This window comes from Malania oleifera, chromosome 9 (assembly GCF_029873635.1).
Source record: "Malania oleifera isolate guangnan ecotype guangnan chromosome 9, ASM2987363v1, whole genome shotgun sequence".
NCBI classification, from domain to species: Eukaryota; Viridiplantae; Streptophyta; class Magnoliopsida; order Santalales; family Ximeniaceae; genus Malania; species Malania oleifera.
In genome coordinates this window covers 76,332,603-76,354,769 of record NC_080425.1, presented here as the reverse complement: position 1 = coordinate 76,354,769, position 22,167 = coordinate 76,332,603, and the positions used below count along the sequence as shown (strand labels likewise).

Below are 22,167 nucleotides of genomic sequence, written 5' to 3'. Positions count from 1 at the left end.
CCGTGGGCCTCAAATTTGAAACTTGGGCTGCAGCCAACTTGAGCTTTGGTCTTTTGTGTGTGCAAATGCAAGATCTCATGAAAGGAGGGCTTGATTGGAGCTTCAAGGACGACTGAGGGCTGCTCTTTTTGTTTTTTTGTTTTTGTTTTGTTTTTTGTTTTTTGTTTTTTTTTTATTGTATTTTTTTGGCAATATTTTATGAATGCAAAAGAAAGATAGTTAAAAAATAAAAAAAAAAAAAAAAGGATTCTATAATACCCCTTAGTGAATGGATACTTACCTCAGGGCAATGAGAATGAGTAAATTGGAATATCCACCAAGAGAGCAACTGCTAGGCCAAGATCTTAGACGACACCTCCCTTGTTTTTTATAACATTTTTTTTTTCCAAAAAACTTAAATCACCCAGTCGAACAAGAAAATCAATCTAATTATGCTTAGCAATTTTAAAACAAAAAAAATATTTTTTTTTCTTAAAAAAAATCTAAATTTTTCTATATAATGGTCAGGCAAAATGGGGTGTCTACAGCGAGAATAGTCAAATCACTATTAAATCTTTTGTATTTCTCTTCCACTCTCTCTTTGATTGAATTGTTTTTAGATTTGTGTATTTTCTTGGTTTGATTGAATTGCTTTAAATTTAAGTATCAAGCACTTTAATTTTTTAAACCCAATTCACCCCCCCATTGGGTTGCCACTTGGACCAACACCTAGGAAGGAAAATTATCTTTGCTGATTGTGAAAATCATTGTATGGCCTGAAGCAACCACTAAGGCAATGGTGCAAGCGTTTTGATTCATAAATTATGAGTATCGAATATACCCCCTATGAGTAAGATTGTTGTTCTTATTTTAGAAGTCTATTTGATGGTTTTTTTATCCTTTTACTATTATATGTTGATTGTTGTAAAGAATATTTGTTATCCAATGGTTTAAAATCCTTATTTAGTAAGGAATTTGAGATAAAGGATCTTGGTGCTACAAAGAAGGTCATTGGGACAAAAAGATGAAGAGACAAGAAAGATCGGAAGCTTTAGGTCTTTCAAAAGGCTTGCATAGAGAAGGTATTAGAAATATTTAGCATAAGCAATGCTAAGCTAGTGTCTACCCCAACGGCAAATCATTTTAAGCAATCTTCAACACAATGTCCAATATCAAAGGAGGATATGGAAGAGATGTCAAGGGTATTATGCAAATGCAAGGGGTTGTTTGATGTATGTCATGGTTTGTACTCATTCAAATCTTGAACATACAGTTAGTATGGTGAATAAGTTTATAATAAATCTAGGCAACGAGCATTAGAGTGCTTTGAGGTGGGTCTTTAGATACATGAAAAGCGCTACAGATTTTGGCATAGAGTTGGTACAAAATAGGATTCAACTTTATTACAAGAACTCGTTGATGCAAATTATGCAAGAGATTTAGATGATAGGAGGTCCACCATAGTTATGTATACACTATTATAGCATATGGACATATTTGTTGGAAATCTATGTTGCAGACCATTGTTGCATTTGTATCACTAAGACAAAATGCATGGCAATGATAAAGGCTGCAAAGGAGGCGATGTGATTGAAGAGATTGGTAACTGAACTTGACATAAAGGAGTAGACTATTCATTTATTTTCAATCGTAAGGATATTTACTTAGCAATGAAACAAGTGTATCATGTCAAAACAAAGCACAATGCAGTCAAATATCACTATATCAAGAGTTAATTGGTACTAATGGAATTAGTCGATTAAGGTGGCCACATAAGAAAATGTAGTTGACATGTTAACAAAGTTGTTATTAAGGAGAAGTTATCGCATTGCTTGAACTTACTCCATATTGTTAATTACTAAATTAGTGATGTGTAACTTCAAGCGGAAGTGTAAGTCTAAAAACTCCAAGGTAGTGAGTATTCACCAAGGAGCAAATTATTGAGTTGTGACTCATATTTAGAGTATCCACTTGAAGTCTATTACAAGTGGATACGGTGCAATAAATTTGAATTAGCGCGAAATGTAATTATACCATCATATGAGAACCTTTGGATTTTTTTATATAGAGTTATTTATACATATTTTTGCCAAGGTTGAAATCTTAAAACATCTTTCGTTTAATAATATAATGAAAATTGCACAAGATTTCTCTGGACATAAACATATTACTAAACCACGTAGATTCATTATTCTTCTTTATTTTTTTTATTTTCTCTATTTTTCATATTTACGCACAACCTCAAGGCATGATTTCACAATATTGAATGTATAAAATCTTTACAAATATCTTCCAACTTTTTTAAAAATATATTTTTTGAACCAAAAGTTGACACATGAACCAAACCTTAGAACGCTTGAAGATGGGAGAGGCTTGCTAGACATAACAATAAAATATTGTGTTGTATGCACAAACCTAACAAGTTTAATTTAATTTTTTTTTTCAAAAAAATTACTGATGGGTTTACCCTGCTGGATTTCGTTATCGATCAAATATTGCCTTGGTGTATAAAAAAGGTGAAGCTTTAGCTTTTTAAAATTTGATCAAGAAATTCTAACACAAACACTGGAATCTATTTATAAATTATATTCATTGGTTTGTCAACTGCACTGCACCAACTTGATCTTGGACAAGAATCTACCAACACATGGAGAGGTATGTAGTGGCAACACAATCAAGGTCCGTATTATCAATCATTTGACTGCACCATTATTCCTTGTATCTCAAGGGTGTCTAAAATTTTTGGTCTCCTGTAATTTTTGAGCAAGAGAGAGCAACAAACAACACTGACAGAGGAAGCCGCCATTGCAGCTCCAGCAACCCACGGCGGCAAACGGAATCCGGTGGATGGGAAAAAGACTCCAGCCGCAATTGGAATCCCAAGGACATTATAACCTAAAGCCCAGAAGTAGTTCAAACGAATCCGCAAAAAGGTTTTCCTGGAAAGGTCAATGGCAGTTATCACATCCTCCAAGTGGCTCTTCATGAGGACAATATCAGCTGCCTCAATGGCAATGTCTGTGCCAGCCCCAATTGCCATTCCAACATCTGCAGCCACAAGGGCTGGTGAATCATTGATGCCATCTCCCACCATTGCCACAATGTAGCCTGAAGCCTGCAGATTAAAGACACAAATTTACCAGAAAACGAAACAGTTCAGAGCCAATGCTCATTGTTCAGCAGCATACCTGTAAATCCTTCACCATTTCTGCTTTCTGAGCAGGCTTGGCTTCTGCAACGACAGTTTCAACGCCAACCTCCTTGGCAATGGAATTTGCAGTTCCCCAGTTGTCTCCAGTCACCATGATGCTCCTCAGATTCATGGACTTCAGAATTGAAATGGTCTCCTGAGCACCAAGCTTCAATGGGTCAGATATGGCTATAATGGCAGTCATCTCCCTGTCTATAGATACTAGAATCCCAGTCTGAGCCATGTCTTCAGTTTCAGCTAGGATATCTTCTGCTTCTGATGGAATTGGGATGCTGTGGTCCAACATCATGCCCTTGTTCCCCACGATTATTTCCTTGTTCCGGACAGTCGCTTTCACACCATGACCCGTAACAGAAACAAAATCTTGCACTTCTGGCCAGGCAAGGTTCTCTTCGCCGTCCTTGAATTTCTTTCCGTACTCAATGATGGCTTTGGCTAAAGGATGCTCACTGTTCACCTGGTACAGATACATCATACGCACACCTCAATCCCTTTTGTTAGGCTAGCTACTTTAGTTATGAATTAACAGGTCGTCAGGAATACTGGAAAATTGGGCACACTGGATAACCTTTGTTTGGACTATAATATGTGTAATGTTCAGTGAAAATTGGTTCTTGGTATGACTAGGGGACAGGAAGGGAGGGGGAGAGAGACCCCGGGGGGGGGGGGGGGGGTGGGGGTTCAATGTCAGGTTACTAGTTTCCACAGAATCACTGCTAATATGGTTCCCGTTGGTACACAGTATGAATATGATGAAACAAACTTCTGGTTTCTGAAACAGGCCCAACAGGCAAATCCCAAGCTCAGCCGTAAGATTTCTAAACCCATCAACGTACATGGCTGCTCCAAATACAATCGTTTGTCTAATGCATAAAGTCCACAACATAAAAAAGCTTACCTCTGCTGCTGCAACCAGTTCATAGAATTCTCGAAGCACCATATTTTTCAAGAGCCTGGTGTTAACAACCACTGGCTTCCCCACTGTGAGAGTTCCTGTTTTGTCAAACACAATGCAATTCACCTACAATATGGACAAGCATCAAGATTTTGTTGTGAATTAAATCTGAATTAAAATAGTAATTTATAATCTAGAAACACTGAGATGCTAACAGGCATCGCTGTCAAGGGACAATGGAAAAATTACCAGAAGAAACTGATTAACAATTTACAAGTTAACATATCTGGCTACCACATTACGAAATCTAGCCCATTTAATATGCTCAGTCCATGTTCAAATTATACATCTTCCTCGTTAATCCACTTTCTTTCTAAAATAGTGCCACCGGCAGCACTTTCATGACATGAACTAAGAAATTTTGAAGTATTCATCCTACACTCGGGAAATAAATTGAACCTAGTTATTTATTTTCCCTAGTTGATACGGAATGGATTTGAGTTTTATCTCCTATTCCTAATTTTTCTAGTATTATGTTATATTATATATAATTAAGAAAAAAATGCATGCTTACCATGTGTGCACTCTCTAAAGCTTGGCCACCCTTGATAAGTACACCTTGAGAAGCACCAACTCCAGTACCAACCATGACAGCCGTGGGAGTTGCAAGGCCTAGAGCACAAGGACAGGCTATGACCATAACAGAAATGCCGAACTGTAATGCAAGCTCAAAGCTATCCATGGAAGATGGTATCAAAGATTTTGGGTAGCCATTGAACTTTCCTGCCAAAAACCAGGCAAGCCACGTGGAAAAGGAAAGAACAATAACCTGCAGCAAATTGCCATCAATTAACACTTATCACTCCACCCAAAAAATACATGGAAGGCAATTAGATAGAGGAGAAAACATGAGTATACAAACTAGAGGCACAAAATATTTTGATATGCAATCTGCAAATTTCTGCACTGGAGCTTTAGCCATCTGTGCTGATTCAACAAGTCGGACAATCTGTGAAAGAGCACTTTCAGAGCCAACCCTCGTTGCCTTAATATATAACACCCCATTCTCATTCACAGTCCCTCCGATCACCGTATCCCCCTTCCTCTTTGCCACTGGATGGGCCTCTCCTGTTATCATGCTCTCATTTACATGGCTCTGCCCCCAAATAACTAAGCCATCTGAAGCTACTTTAGCACCAGGGATAATTTTAATCACATCATTCTTTTGGATCAACCGACTATCTATTTCTTCTTCATTTACCACATTTCCTTCCTTGTCAAGAGTTAAAAGTGTTGCTGTCTCAGGAGCCAAGTCCATCAGTTTTGCAATGGCCTCAGATGTCTTCCCCTTTGCCAAAACCTTCAAATAATTCCCAAGGAGTATAAATGAGATGAGCATTGAGCTAGTCTCAAAAAAATCAGTGGACTCAAAATTTTGAGAAGCAGCTGCTCTCAACACTGAGTACACCGAATAAAAGTAAGCTGTATTTGTTCCCAAGGCAATCAGGACATCCATATTTGCAGAACCATGGCACAGTGCTTTGTAGGACCCAGAGTAGAATTGTCGTCCACTAATGAACTGTACTGGAGTGGATAATACCCATCTCAAAATCTCTCCAACATTCAGCATATTGATTACTTTAGTATCCAATGCATGTTTTAGACCAGGAATATACATGAAGACCATGGAGGATAAGAACACTGGAATTGTAAAAATCAAACTCCACAGGAAGGATCTATAGTATTGCTTAATTTCCTCCTGTCTATGAGTTTCTCTTGCTCCTTCCTCAGCGAATAGTCCAGCCTTGAAACGCCCAGATCCAGTTGACTCAATCACTTGGATAAAAATTCTAGGTCCTGTCACATCTGGTTTGTAAGAAAGGGAAAATTTATTGAGTGCATGATTGATGTCTACTTCTTGAACTCCTGGGAGTGCTTGAAGAGAGGTTTCAATCATTCTCTTGGAATGACCAGTCCGTACCCCATCAATCTTGAGATGTATCCTGCTCCTGTTTTCCCCTGCACTAATAAGCATGGCTTCAAATCCGGTATATTCTATGGCTTCCAACAGCTGATTGTAGCTCACAGTCTTTGGATCATAACGAATTTCTGCCTCTTCAGTAGCTAAAGCAACTTGAACTTTTTGTACACCATTAGTTGCTTGCAAAGCAGATTCAATGGTAGTGGAGCAAGAAGTGCATGTCATTCCTTTTATGCTTATTCGACAAACTTGAGAGGATCCATCATTTGTTTCCTCTCTAACCAATGTGGCCTGAAATCCAACATCGTCAATGGTTTCACGAATTGTCTCCTCCTATATAAAGAATGTGAATGTGGAATAAAAATCACAACTTCTTAGTACCCGAGCTAAAAATGTTTCAAGAAAAAAAAGTGAAAAAAAAAAAAAAAAGGAAGAGCTTTAACATAACATTGATAAGGCTGAAAAGAATCTCATATTAGAAATAACCATGTCATCCAACTATCAGCAGTCCAACTTCCCTGCAAAATTTCTAACTATTCAGGTGGCTAAGCATTAGCAATTTAGCATGCTCTTAAGTATTTAATAGACAATGGTTCTAGGAGAGACAATGTATATCATCACCTTGAAAAAAAAAAAAACTATCATCAGTTGCCACATGCATGTCAATGACAACACACATGTTTTACTCGCAGCAAAAAGCCTAGAATGGCCTATATTAAAAGTCTGGTTACCACCCAAGCATTTGCTATGTATTTCAAGATTCATACTAATAAATTCAACATCTTTTGTGTTAATGATGGACCAGCCCCATATGAATACCTGGGTCAGCCCATATGAATGCTTCGCAATAAACCTCTCAAGAAAGGAGTTACTTATCTTCCCATACCTGGTCAATGTTAGGACCGGAGGAGTCCATGGGTGGGCTTGATACACATGGGTGAAGACCAATTTGACCCAAAAGCTCAAGCTAATTGGGTCTTGGGTCCATCCAGGTATATAAGCACCCATTATCCACTTTAATTTTCCAATGTGGTACAAGCTCACAAGTGGAATTCTCAACAATCTCTCCCTCACTTGTGAGTTCCTGCTCCCCCTTGAATAGAAACCGTCTCTCTTCTGGGACAATTCTCTAATAATTGCTTAAGTGGGCCTTACCACTGGCGTCTTACGTGCCTCAAATTGCATTTCATGTGCCTCCAAACCAATCATACCTCCCACGTCTTGACCCTATTCGGATCCATCCGCAGCCTAGATGATCCTTATTGGCCTCAGCCACACACTTGGTCCTCCAACTGTTAGCACATCAGAAGAATTAGTTTCCCGTCTCGACTTTTACAATGTCGCTCACCTAGAGTTACGAACCGTCGGCTCTGATACCACTTGTTAGGACCAGAGGAGCCCATGGGTAGGCTTGATACACATGGGTGAACACCAATTTGACCCAAAAGCTCAAGCTAATTGGGTCTTGGGTCCATCCATGTATATAAGCACCCATTATCCATGGAAGTTATAATGGAGAGATTAATGGAAAGATAAATTACACTGCGTTTCTAACTCAGCTCCTAGCTTGTAACGCGTCTCCAGCTATCTCTTGGCTGTCTTCTGGCTCCAGCTCTAACAATCTCCCACTTGAAGATAGAGATACCTCCTCAACCAGAGTATCATGAATAAATGATGTACTCATAATATGTGTCTTCAAGCATGAAGACCAACTGAAGTTGAACACAACTTCAGTTTCTCAGTATTCACCATCTTCCTGTCTGCTCAATTCCTGCGGACTAATCTGATGATTGTCATTTTCACAATTGGTATAAAAATGCCGGTGTAGTCAATCCCTTCCTTCTGCTCAAAGCCTTTGACTACCAACTGAGGCTTGTACCTTCTGGATCCGTCATGCTCCTCTTCAATTCTGTACACCTACTTGTTGTGAAAGCCTTTGGACAACTTCCACGTTCTGTTGGAGGTGAGGGACTTCATCTCATCCTTTATCGCAAGCTCCCACTTGCTCGTATCTGCCACCTGACATGTTTCATTATAGCATCGGGTTTTCCTCCATCTGTAGGAAGTAAGTAATCAATATACATTTCGTCTGGTATATGGGACCGAGTATATCTCCTAAGCTCCAGAGCTGGAGTAAGAGATGGTGGTGCGACGATCTATTCCATTGGTTCTTCCACCTGAGGATTCTCTGTATTCTGCCCAACACATTCTGAGTAGACCAGTTCTAGTCCCTTCTTCTTTGGGGCATGGGTGTTTATCTGAAAACTAAGCCTCTTTTGTTTCCTGACTATACAATCCTCACACATGTCAACCTGCACTGACTATAGACCACTCAATTTTTGCTTTGAGTGCATCACCTTGAGTCCTTTCTCGCTCATATGACCAAGTCGTTGGTGTCAGATGTTGCTATCGTCATTTCTTGCAGCAACTGAAATAGACATGGAGGCATTGGAAGTTAGAAAAAGTGCTCCGCTTTTCTTACCTCGCGCAATTGTTAGTACACCCTTTGAAACTTTCCATTCATCGCAAATGAATTTCGTCGTGTATCCCTCATCTTCCAGCTAACCAACTGAGATCAAATTCTTTCTCAGGTTTGGAATATACCTAACATCCTTCAGCTTCCATACTGACCCGTTTATATTGATCTTCACAACTCCCTTACCGGTTACGTCGCAAGATTGATCGTTGCCAAGGTACACCTTACCAAAATTACCTGGTGTGTACTCCTCTAGGCAATCTCTGCAACATATGACATGAAATGAGGCTCCAGAGTCTAAGACCCAAAACTCATGCTTGCTCTCCAAGAGCAAATCAACATCTCATCATTTTCGGAAGCAATATTTGCTTCTGTCTTTGCCCTCGTCTCGTACTCTTTCTTTTGACTTCTACACTGGTTCTTGTAATGACCATTCTTTCCACAGTTCCAGTACTCAATAATTTTTGTGCTCTGGGAACCTATGTCCTACGTACCTCTGGGATTTCTGGATTTAGACCGCCTGGGCCTAGATCTGCCGCGGTTGTTTGATCGTCTATGCCTGTTTCCTCTGCCTCGACTCTCTATGTTCAAGGCTGAATTCAAAGTGGAGCCATGGTTTGACTGCATTCTTATTTCCTCCGTCAAAATCATGTTGAGGATCTCATCGTATACAAGTTTCGATTTTCCTGCGGAGTTACTGATGGTAGTAACGACACCATTCCAACTTTCAGGCAACTGACTGAGAATCAGTAGGGCCCGAATCTCATTATCAAACGTTATTCCGACTGAGGTGAGTTGATCAGACAACTTATTGAAATTATTCAAATGCCTGCTGAAACTCTCACCTGTAGACATGTTCATCGTAAATAGTCTTTTCATGAGATGTACCTTATTTGCGGCTGAAGGTTGCTCGTACATATTAGAGAGCACATCCATCAAAGACTTGGTGGATGTTATATGCTTGCTGTTGAACGCCACAAATTTCGACAACGTCATTCTGATGACTCCGAGGGCTTTTCGATCAAGTAACACCCACTCATCCTCGTTCATGGATGCTGGCTTACCCTTCAACGATAAGTGCAATTCCTTCCCAAACAAATAATCTTCTATCTGCATCTTCCAAAAACCAAAATTGTTTCCATTGAACATTTTGATTTTTGAGCTCTTTTCATTCGACATCTCGATTCACTAATCTAGAGATGGAATTAGCTCAAATGGATAGCATGATTGGATCTAGAATGATCGAAAACCCTAGAAATGGTTCAAGTCGCTCAAAAAACAGACCCAAAACGACTTCAAAAAGCTTAGTTAAAATTTGGTCAAATCTAGTCAAACTTGCTGACGTGGCACCTGTTGATGTGGCGCTAATGTGGCAGGGTGGGGACCACTGATGATGTGGCAGCTAACGCGGCAGGGTGGGGACCACTAATGACGTGGCAAGGGTGGGCCCATTGATGATGTGGTAGGGACCTGCTGGCGTGGTGTCTGACGTGGCGCGCTGATGTGGCACTGAGGTGGAGGTCAGACTCGGGTCAAGAATTGGATCTCGGGTTACCCCGGGTCTGAGTGACTTGCCGGGTCGGGTTGAGATGGATCGGGCGAGGAAGATGCGTGCAATGTGTGCAGCGCGTGAGGGATAGGTCGCCGGCGCGTGTCTGGCGTGTGGCGAAGCGTTCTGCACCAACGGGGCGCGTGCAGATTCTTCTGAACTCCTTTGGAGCTGCAGCTGGCACCCTTCTCTTTGTCTCGGCGAGCTAAATGTGATGGTGGCCTCAAGACGCAGTTTTGATCTACTAAACTGAGCTTTGAATTTCGGGATCACTTCCAATCTAACTTTTTTGCTCCAACCGGGCTCTGATACCACTTGTTAGGACTGGAGGAGCCCATGGGTGGGCTTGATACACATGGTTGAACATCAATTTGACCCAAAAGCTCAAGCTAATTGGGTCTTGGGTCCATCCATGTATATAAGCACCCATTATTCAATTTAATTTTCTAATGTGGGACAAGCTCACAAGTGGAATTCTCGACAGTCAACGCATTCATGTTTCACAATAAACTCATTCAAGATAGGAGGTATTTGTAATAAATTAAAATTTATTCTCTCATTAAAGAGAGATTTTTTTTTTTTTTTTGCATGTACTGGAAGAAATAAAACTAAGGAATTGACCTCAGGAGAATTAATTTGCATCCCTAATTTGAGGTGAGAATTAATTTAATTTAAAAAGGAGCTATTCTTGACAAGGTGTATATATATATATATATAGGTGCCTTTATGAGTCTTTGGGGAATGTGTCAAAGAGCGTAACATCTTAAATGCTTTCACATTTTATCTCTTCCCAATAGGGAGATTCTCTTGTCATCTTCTCCCATGGACATAGGCTGTAAGCCAAACCAAGTAAATCTTGTGTCAATTCTCTTGCTTTTGTTTTGCATTCCTAATGGCTTTGACATCGTACGACATTGAGAAATTTGATGGTTCCAACATTTTTAATCTTCGGCAAGTTAAAATGCATGCATTCTTGACCCAAAAGGATTTGGTGAAAGCAATGCTGAGAAAAGATAAAATGTTGAATACTTTGATAAATGATCAAAAGGATGAGATGGATGAAAAAACTATGATAGCAATACAGTTATGTCTTTCAGACACTGTCCTAAGGGAATTTCTCTTAGAAAAGACCATTGCCAATTTATGTCTTAAATTGGAGTCATACATGACTAAATCCCTCACTAACAAGATATATTTCAAGCACCGCTTGTATCATTGCGGATGGAAAAAGGTATGTCCGTGAAAACCCATGTAAATGAATTTAATTCAATTGTTATATATTTGAATTCAATTCATGTCAAAATTGAAGAAGAAGATCAAGCCTTTTTATTTATTTATTTATTTTTATTATTATTATTATTATGATGTTCCTTAACCCTCCTGCAAGCATTTTATTTCTTATTTGGTAGATATACCATTTCTTTAGAGGATGTTAAAGCTTCTTTGTTCTCTAGATAATTGCTTGAGTAACATATTACATGAAATAATAGTGAAAGATAAGGAGATGCTTTGGTCGCCAGGGGGAAGACCATGGAAAAAAATTCAAATAATAGATTCAGATCAAGATGAAGACATGCAAATAAAATTTGCAATTACAATGAGAAGAAAAGGCACATTAAGGCAGACTACTACAAGTTGAAGAACAAGAATAGAGCAAACAAACAAAGCCAAGATCAAAGAAAGAATGATAAAAAAGCAGAGACAAATGTTGTCAATAATGAATCCAAAGGTACTAAATTTGTTCTTCCACCACCTGTGATGCATGCTTTAAAGATCATTAGGTGATGGATTCAGCATCCTTGCTTCATATGTGTCCCAATAAAGATTGATTTTCCTCATATGAGTCAATCTCTAGTAGGATTGTATTAATGGGCAACAATGCAACTAGTAAAATTGCTGGGACTGGAACTGTACGAAACAAAATGTTTGATAGTTTTGTGAGAACTCTCATCAAAATTCGAAACATTCTGAATTTTAAGACTCATGTTTCTCTTGGATCCCTTGATTACAAAGTGTACAAGTACTCCGCTGATGATGGAGTTATGAAGATCAGGAAAAGTGCCCTTGTTATTTTAAAAACAAAGAAATTATATACTCATTTATGGCATTGCAAGGTGCTATAGTTTTAGGTGATGTTGCTGTTACTCAATCCTTTATGCTAGATTATGATATTACCAATGTATGGCATATAAGGTTGGGACATAAGGGCAAGAATGGGCTAATGTCACTGAGCAAAATAGGTCTTCTTTGCGGCCAAAGTACAAGTAAGATGGAATTCTACAAACAATGTGTGTTTGGAAAGCAGAAGAGAGTCATTTTCAACACTAGCATTCATAGAACGAAAGGTACTTTGGACTATATACATTTTGACCTCTAGAGACCTTCCCATGTTCCTTCTAAAGGTGGAGTTCATGTAAGTGTTTTTCTTTTTTAGTTTGAAGCATAAGAATGAAGTGTTTAGATATTTCAAGCAATAGAAAGCAATGATTGAGAAACAAATTGAAAAGAAGGTCAAGCAACCATGGTCTTAAATTTTCACGAAATTGTAGAAATTTTTGTCAAAATTTCTAATTTTTGTTACTCTCGAAATCGAAAAGGCAGTTGATTTCCATTTTACATAATCACCATCAAAATTTCAACGAATCATCTGAAAATTACTGAGATCTTGAAATTTTAGCAAAACTTATCGAAAATTAACTATGCAACAAAATTTTCTTAGAATTCAAATGAGAGATTAGGAGAGAAGTGAAATTTCTGTGAAACAATAAACTTAGAACACATTTTTTTATCCAAACATTCATGTCTAAATTATCATTATTTGTATAATAAATAATATTTAAATGATTAAAATTTTCATTTGCATTAACAAAATATGCTTAATGTACATTATCTTACAAATATGTTTGATACCCAAATTATATTACAAATTTTCGACCTTATACACAACATAGATTTATTTAACTTGTAATATATTAGTCCTAAAACTTATATCATTACGTCTATTAATCATTTCTAAAGTTTCATAAGAATTTCATGTTTTACTACTAATTTCCATGATTTTTTTAAATTGAAATTTCCATTGAAATTTGATATTTTTGGAGCTTCAAAATTTGAGTCGAAATCAAAATTTAAGACCTTGCAAGTGACTCATAAATGATAATGGAATGGGACTTTGCTCACAAGAATTTGAAGACTTTCACAAAAATGAAAGCGTTTTCAGACATAATACGGTCAAACATACATCACAACAGAATGGGGTAGCTAAGCACATGAATAGAACCCTCTTGGAGAGAGCTTGTTGTATGCTCTCAAATGCTAATTTATTGAGGGATTTTTTTATAAGGGCTATTTCTACTGCTTGCCATTTAATAAATCACTTTCCAGCCTCAACTTTAGAGTTCAAGACCCCAGAAGAGGTATTGTCTAGTAGATCTGTTGATTATTCTAATCTAAAAATTTTTGGGTCTCCTGCCTATGTGCATGTTAGTGAAGGGAAATTAGAGCCAAGAGCCAAGAATGTATTTTTCTTGGTTATGCAACTTAGGTGAAGGGTTATAGACTTTGATATCCCAATTCCAAGTCACCCAAGTTTATTATTAGTAGAGATGTTATTTTTAGTGAGACTGGAAAGTTTAACCCAAAGAATAAGAAAGAAACCATTGCAGAAGTTAACTAAGTCAAGAAAAACATCAAGAAAGTGGAGATAGAATATGAACAACCTCTTTGTAGGAGAATATTCCTAGTTAGATTGACTTAGTTGAGAACTCTAGTAAAGTAGAAGAAATGTCATATGAAGAATCTTATAGCATTGTCAAACATAGGCCTAAAAAAGAGATCAAATTACCTTCAAGGTATGATAATGTTGTACAATTTTTTTATTATAATCCTTTTGGCTATGCTTTGGTAGTTGCACAAGCAACAAATGAAACTAGAGATCCTGTAACATGCATATTCAAAAGCAATTTTGTGTGTTGATTTTGCTAAGTGGTTAGTAGCTATGCAAAAGGAGATTGAGTCTTTACACAAGAATCACACTTGGAAATTAGTAAAGTCTCCCAAAGAGAAGAAGATTGTAGGTTGCAAATGGATCTTCAAGAAAAATGAAGGTATTCTAAGAGTTAAGGATGCAAGGTATAAGATACGGTTAGTTGTTGAAGGTTATAGTCAAATTGTAGGACTAGATTTTAATGATGTTTTCTATCATATCATGTTGTTAATCATGCCTCTATTAGTGTATTATTATCTCATTGCTATGCATGATTTGAAAGTGGAATAACTAGATGTTAAAATAGTTATTCTGCATGGTAGACTTGAGGAAAAGATTTTCATGCATCAACCTAAAGGTTTTATTATTGATGAAAAGAAGATCATGTTTGTCTATTAAAAAGATAGTTATATGGATTGAAACAATCTCCTTGTCAGTGGTACAAAAGGTTCGGCTTGTTTATGTTGAACAATGGTTATTCAAGGAGCAAGCATGATAATTGTGTGAACTTCAAGAAACATAAAAATGATTATTTTATTTACTTTTTGTTATACATGCTTATTGCTTCCAAAGATAAATCCGAGATCAACATGTTAAAGGACCAGCTTGCTAGGAAATTTGAAATAAAAAATTTAGGAGCAAAGAAAATCCTTGGCATGGAAATTCACCAAAATCGAAAAAAAGGATTGTTGTATTCAACAAAAAAGAATATGTTGAAAAAGTTCTAAATGTTTTGGCATTACAAATGTCAAACCAATTAGCACTCCGCTTGTTGCTTTTTTCCAACTATCAGTTGTTTTGTCTCCACAATCAAACATCAGAAAAGTGATTAAATGTCACATGTTCCTTATTCTAGTGCAGTTGAAAGTCTAATATATGCTATGATTTGTACCCACCCAGACATTTCACATGTCGTTAGTGTTGTGAGCAGGTACATGGCTAATTTGAGTAAAAATATTTGGCAAGCAGAAAAATGGATACTTTGATATGTAAAAGGTTCTTCTAATGTTTGTTTAAAATTTGGAAGACATAGGTCCAATGCTATTGATCATGCCAATCCAGATGTTGCTGGGGATCTTGACGAGAAGATTCATTACTAAGTATGTTCACTCTCGGAGGATGTGCACTAAGTTGAAAAGCAAGCCTATCCACTATTGAGGCAGAATATATAGCCATAACAAAGGTAGTCAAAAAACCTATTTGGTTGAGGGATTTGAATGGTGAGCTTATATCTTGTTGGGACAAGATTATAGTTCATTGTGACAACCAAAGTGTTATTCAGTTGAGTAAGGATCAAATGTTTCATGAAAGAACAAAACAAATTAATGTCAAGTATCATTTTGTTCATGATGTTATTTTAAAAGGGAAAATTATTGCAAAGAAAATTGGTACTACTAATAATTCTATAAATATGTTGACAAAGTCTCTAGCATTAGCTATGTTTCAAGTATTGTTTGGACCTTAATTGGAATCTTCAATTCGTGAAATATGTCTGTGGGTGCATAGATGGAAAATATGAAATAATAAAATTATTATCAATTTGTGATTAGAGGGGGAGATTTATTAATGATGGACCAGCCCCATATCACTACTTCACAGTAAATCTCTCATTAAATTTCTCATTCAAAAGAAGAGTCACTTGTCTTCTCATGTCTTGGTCAGTACATTCATACTTCATAATAAATCTCTCATTCAAGATAGGAGTTTTTGAGAATTCCACTTGTGAGCTTGTCCCGCATTGGAAAATTAGAGTAGATGATGGGTGCTTATATACATGGTTGGACCCAAGACCCAATAGGCTTAAGCTTTTGGTTCAAGTTGGTGTTCACCCATGTGTATCAGACCCATCCATGGGCTCAACCGGTCCTAACAAATGGTATCAGAGCCGACGGTTCATAACTCCGGGTGAGCAACATCATAAAAGGTCGATACGTAAAACTAATTCTCCTGACATGCTAACACTTGGAGGACCAAGTGTGTGGATAAGGCCAATAAGGATCATTTAAGCTGCAGATGGATCCGAATAGAGTCAAGATGTGAGAGGTAGGATTGGTTCGTAGGCACGTGGAATGCAATCCGACGCACGTAAGACGCCAGTGGTAAGGCCCACTTGAGCAACTATTGGAGAATTGGGCTTACTCCCAAAAGGGAGATGATTTCTGTTCAAGGGGGAGCAGTTGGAACTCACAAGTGAGGGGGAGATTATTGAGAATTCCCCTTGTGAGTTTGTCCCACATTGAAAAATTAGAGTGGATGATGGGTGCTTATATACATGATTGGGCTCAAGACCCAATAGGCTTAAGCTTTTGGGTCAAGTTGATATTCACTCATGTGTATCAAGCCCACTCATGAGCTCATCCGGTCCTAACAAGAGTTATTTGTAATAAATTGAGAGTTTACTCTCTCATTAAAAAGAGGATTTTTTTTTTTTTTTAGTATTAAAAGAAAGAAAATTAAAGAGTTGGCCTCAAGGAAAATTAATTTGCATCCTTCATTTGAGGGAGAATTAATTTGATTTTAAGAGGAAGTTTTTCTTCTTTTTTTTTTTTTTGACGTGGTGTATATGTAGGTGCATTTGTGGGTCTTTGGAGAGTGTGTCAAAGAGAATAATATCGTAGATACTCTTATTTTTTATTTCTTCCCAATAGTAAAATTCTCTTTTCATCTTCTCCAATGGATGTAGAGTGTGAGCCCGAACCACCAAAATATTGCATCCATTTCCTTGCATTTCTATTTTATTATTCACTTATTTTCTTAATCGTAATACTTGTCAATCCCAATATTTTGTCCTTTTTTTTTTTCCTAGTATTGGAGAGACATTTGTCCTAAGTGTTCATTATACAGTGTATAATAAGTACGCTATAATATTTGAAAGAACACATAAATTGGCTAAAAAAGAAGAAAAAAAAAAAAAGCCAAGTGTCACGGACTGCCACCGCCAATTTAAACTCAATTAACAGGCCGCGCAGTACTCGTCAAGGCTCTCCCTTGACAAAGTTAGCCAATAACTACATGTTAAATCCGGCTATCATGAATAGTCAAGAGGTTTTCAAAAGTCATTCATAGTCACAAAATATCAGCTCCAACAATAATGAATTCATGAGGACAAGCAACCTTTATACTCAATGACATGTGGAACTAGTTGTTATATTCAATCAATAAGACAACCACAAAAGTTATCATCCGAATAATTCAACATCCAGTATAAAATTTCTAATGAGGACAAGTGAAAACATCTCTCCTCCCCATTTAACTGAGATCACACTGTCAAGTCCTAACACTCGGCTTTAACACAACACTTATAAGGCTGAAAAAAATAAATCACACATACTATACCACTCATTAATAACAATCCTGTTAGTTAACTATCAGCAATCCACCGGCCCACGAAATTGTAACTATTAGATTGGTTAAGCATTGGAATGCACTTCCTAAAAAATGAAAATGAAAAACAAAACAAGCATCAGCCATGACTCATGTATGGCAGACAATGCACAAGTTGTAGCAGCAGTAAAAAAAGCTAGCAATGCCATTGGACACCATTGTGAAGGAAAAAAAAAAAAAAACAATGTCCAAGGTAAATAAGTCTGACGAGCATCCAAACATACGATTTGCCTTTTCAAGATTTATGTTCGTATGTCAATAACCCATTTTCTTCATATGTCAATAATCCTCTTTCCCGAGAGATTTTAGATTTGATTTGTATTGAATTCATATAAGATGTAATAAAAATTCTATTAAAATTTGTTCAAAATCAAATTCAAAGTTCAAAATTCATACTTTCAAACACAATTTTTATCTTTTTCCCATTTTGGGATTGCTTTTGTTATCAATATTCATCACATATTATTTCATTTCAAAAAATATATACAGCGCATATTTAATGGCTGCCTACTTAGATGCCATTTGGATTAACTAATAAGAATGACTTAGGTGGCTAATGACTCATGTAAGTCATTTTTTTCATAAATTGCTTCAATAAGATTTATACAAATTAGTTATGCAAAAGTCACTCAAGTGATTGACAGCGAATGTCAAGTTAAAAGCATGTTGTAAAATTTTATTCACAAATACTTAACTCTTTCTTTACTCAAGCATCAATAACTCAGATAAGAAAAAGTTATTTGTTTAACTTAAAATTCATATATGTATGTATGTATGTATGTATGTATGTATATATGTATGCATGCATGCAGCATTTTTTTTTTCAAATCATTCCAAACACCACCAATAATGCATTATCATAATTCATAATGGATTGTCCTTTGACTAGAAATTGATGTACATAATCATCCCAAACAGCAATAGCCAGGTTGCAGCAATATATCCACCTAATAATATGGAACTTTTAAAAAGATTAAATATTGTAAACAAAGTTTGAGCACCTAATCACATGAATTCAACACCTTGTTTAATTCAATTACGGAATTAAAACATGGACTTTCCATATGATATAGATGGCTCACGGCAGAACCTCGACGTTACTAATTTTGCTTCCGTGAGTAAAACTTCAAAATTACTTCCCCTTCAACCGAACAAAACATCAAACCAAAATACACTCATCACCCCCTGCCAACGGAGAGTAACTTGTATAAAATATGAAATGGGAAAATAATCAGAGAACATTCGATCTAGAATCACAGATTAAGGCTGAAATCTTTCAAGAAAGGAAGGTTTTCTGGCAAAAAAAATATATATATATATATTCCAGAACCCATTTGCAAGACTCAAGACTGGAAGTAATATAGTAGAGCTTGGCAAATCTGATCATGTCTTCAAAATGATGGTACAACCATCAAGATGATACCTTTCGTACCCGAATCATTTTCTCTTCACAAACATTTTCAAGGAAGCACCTTCCATCCAAACAAACAGAACATTCAACACAATAATTAATCGCCGCATGCAACCTAGCTAGAAGGAAGGATCAGAAAAAAACTTACCTTAACGAAGGCGGGATAAAAGATGACCTGGGCTCGGCCGTTGAAGAAGTCGACGACGGCCTCTCGGATTCCGGGAAGCCTTTTGATGGCTTTCTCGACGGAGCCGGCGCAGGCAGAGCACGTCATTCCAGTGATGGAGAACAGAGCCCTAGCCTCCGACCGCTGCAGTATCTTCTTCTCCGGCACCGGGACGCCTTTGGGGTACTTGGGCATGGACGGATAGTGAGGTGTCCGCGAAAGGTCGCCTCGGCTCTCATTTCGAATACACGCTATTGCCATGAACCGCATGCTCAGTTCATACTCGCCATCGCCAAAAACTGAAGAAAAACAAAAAAATATATTAAGACGAAGGCTCTGTTCCGCTGTGGTATGATCTCTGTATTTTTTCTTTCCGGTGAAGTTGATATTATATAAGGGTTTATGACTTTATGGGGAATTCACGCGTTACTCCGAGATCATGCCACGTGGAAAGGCCAAACATTTAAATTATTTTGCGCTCTAAACTGTTTTTTAAAAAATTATTATTATTAAAGTTAGATACCCTTCTTATGTTCATTCAATCAACAGCGTTTGAGTAAAGGTTCATTCAACAAACAACTAATTTTAAGCTCTTTTAGATATAAATCTAAAGCAAGTATTGCTAATACCATAAAATTAGCGTTGTGCCAAACATCATAGGCAGTGAAAAGGCTAATAAAAAATAAAAAAAAATCTCTAATGAGCTCTTACAATGATTATTGGGTCATGTATTGCTAGAAATAAGGTGGAACGGTGGATTGATATTGGTGTAACCCACAATGTTGTTGGATATCATAATTCATTAAAGAGGTACAAAATAGTAAAGGATGAAAAGCAAATGTATATGGGTCATTTGGTAGATTGTTCGAATTGAAGTTTAATCCTAAAAAGATTGTTACCATAAAGGAAGTATTGCATGTTCCAAAAATTTAAATAAACTTGGTTGCTCTTCTCTTAAAGCATGGCCTTTTAGATATCCTTCGAACATGATAAGTTAGTTTTTTTTTTTCTCAAAAAACATTATGTTTGCGGGGAAGGTTATGCTTTTAATGGCATGTTTAGACTCGATCTTGATAATGTAATGATAATTTCCGCTTATGATGTATAGTCTCTTGATTTATGGTATGATCATTTTGCTTATATGAGTGTTTTTCAATTGCCTGATAAGCCAAGGGCTATTTAAGGAATGTTTTCATGGACATAAGAATCAAAACTTGCTTGTGACAAAATGTAAAATCACAAAAAAAACATTAAGAATGTGCACAATACTTTAGTTGATTCATGCTGCAATTTTACAAAATGGATTAGTACTTATCGTGTCGTAGAAAACACTATTTCATCAACTTTTTCAAATATTATTTCAAATATTGTTAGTGTTCATCTTTTAAGAACCAAAGGCAATGTAGACAAATTTATGCCACATAAGATTAATGAGAGGAAATAAGTTGAATGTGACAACAAATTTTATTTTCGACTAGGTGGAGATGCTGCGCACAAAAAAAAAAAACAAAAAAAACAAAAAACAAAAATAAGAATAAAATAGTTGTGGTTTTCGTTGAGGTTGAGAAAATAACTGCTAAAAGAATGAAAATGTCAGTGATTTTATATAAATACTATGACCAATTTTATATAGAAAACTGGAACTCCACAATTCAACATGCAGAACCAGAATGCAAGTTGCATGATAGTTTGATTCCTCACAAATGAAAAGTCTCTGTTACAATACAACTTTACCTAAAAGCTTAAACTGTTAGGTTTTGAGTCAACAATCTATATATCAAGCTTTAACTCCCCTACACTTGCATTCCAACAGCACATGGGAATATAAACACACGATAAATTTTTAAATATTACACAGAAAATGCAGGCAACAATATTAGAACTCATGAACTCCTTGTAACCAACTCTGATACCGTGTTAGATTATCACTTTACCTAAAAGCTTAAGCTATTTGGTAAAGTGGTATTCTAACAGTCTCCAAGCTTGATCCCTCCCACACAAGGGCGACATGGTATCAACATAGTCTGCACGCACACGTACATACACACACACACACACACACACACACACACATATATATATATATATATATATATATATATATATGCATGCAATAATAATTTTAGTCTCAAAAGAGCCTAAGTACATATGCACATATGTGCATAAAGGCATGCATACATACACACATATTCTATGTAATTTGTTATGTCTAGCACCCCACTTGTACCAAATACCAATACTTACAACTATTGCTATTGAATATATAACCAAACTAAATCAATGCAGAAACTAATACTCAAAGACAGCAACAAAAAATAACACAAGAATTTACGAGGTCCGGTAAAGAATTACCTACATCCTTGGGTACCGACGATTAATCCATTATTTTCATAAAATTACAACTTGAGAAAATTTTAAACTACCAATAGTAATTATAAATATCCTAGAGTACAAATACTATTTGTAACTCTACAAAATGGGAGGTGTGTTTACAAATGGTGAGTGAAGCTCCATATATACTCTCAAACAAAAGGCTTTAAAAAACGATTCCACCAATGTGGGACTAAAAACCCACAAATCTCCACCTTGACGATAAATTCAACAAATTTTTAAGTCACAAACATTTTCTGGAGTTCCATATCATCAGTGTCTTCCAAAAGTATTTAGACTTGTAGGATATTGATTAAGTCCAAACAATGTTTGAACTTGATTGTTGTAACAACTTTGGTCAACATATTTGCAGGATTCTCAGCTGTAGCAATCTTCTGAAGAAGTATTTTGCCTTCATCAATTATGTCCCATAAAAAGTGAAATCAAACGTTGATGTGTTTTGTTCGTGCATGGTAGACTTGATTCTTTGTCAAATGAATAACACTTTGGCTATCACAGAATATAGTAATGTGTTTTTGAACAACTCCCAAATTTTCAAGTGAACCTTGCAACCAAATAGCTTCCTTAACAGCCTCTCAAGCTACCATGTACTCCGCTTCCGTCATAAACAAAGCAATAGTAGACTATAAGGTACTACGGTCTCCTCTATCTCGGAGCTCTCTCTACTCATCTATCCTTATTTCCTGAAATGTTTAGATTCTGGGTGAGACACCTTTCAGTAAAACGGAATAGATTATTG

The 22,167-nt window shown here is 36.7% G+C and overlaps 1 protein-coding gene across 1 annotated transcript in view; it reads right to left on the bottom strand.

The window, feature by feature from the left end:
• Positions 1-2,530: 2,530 nt before the first annotated feature.
• The window catches only part of LOC131163511 (probable copper-transporting ATPase HMA5), a 37,623-nt gene continuing 17,986 nt past the window's right edge, over positions 2,531-22,167 (bottom strand). Inside the window, exons 3-8 of the mRNA XM_058120105.1 lie at positions 19,020-19,395; positions 5,008-6,399; positions 4,660-4,914; positions 4,089-4,211; positions 3,168-3,647; positions 2,531-3,094 (exon numbers count right to left, since the gene is read on the bottom strand). Coding sequence (XP_057976088.1) covers positions 2,669-3,094; positions 3,168-3,647; positions 4,089-4,211; positions 4,660-4,914; positions 5,008-6,399; positions 19,020-19,395 — 3,052 coding nt within the window. The 3' untranslated portion in view covers positions 2,531-2,668. The remainder of the gene's footprint in view (positions 3,095-3,167; positions 3,648-4,088; positions 4,212-4,659; positions 4,915-5,007; positions 6,400-19,019; positions 19,396-22,167) is intronic.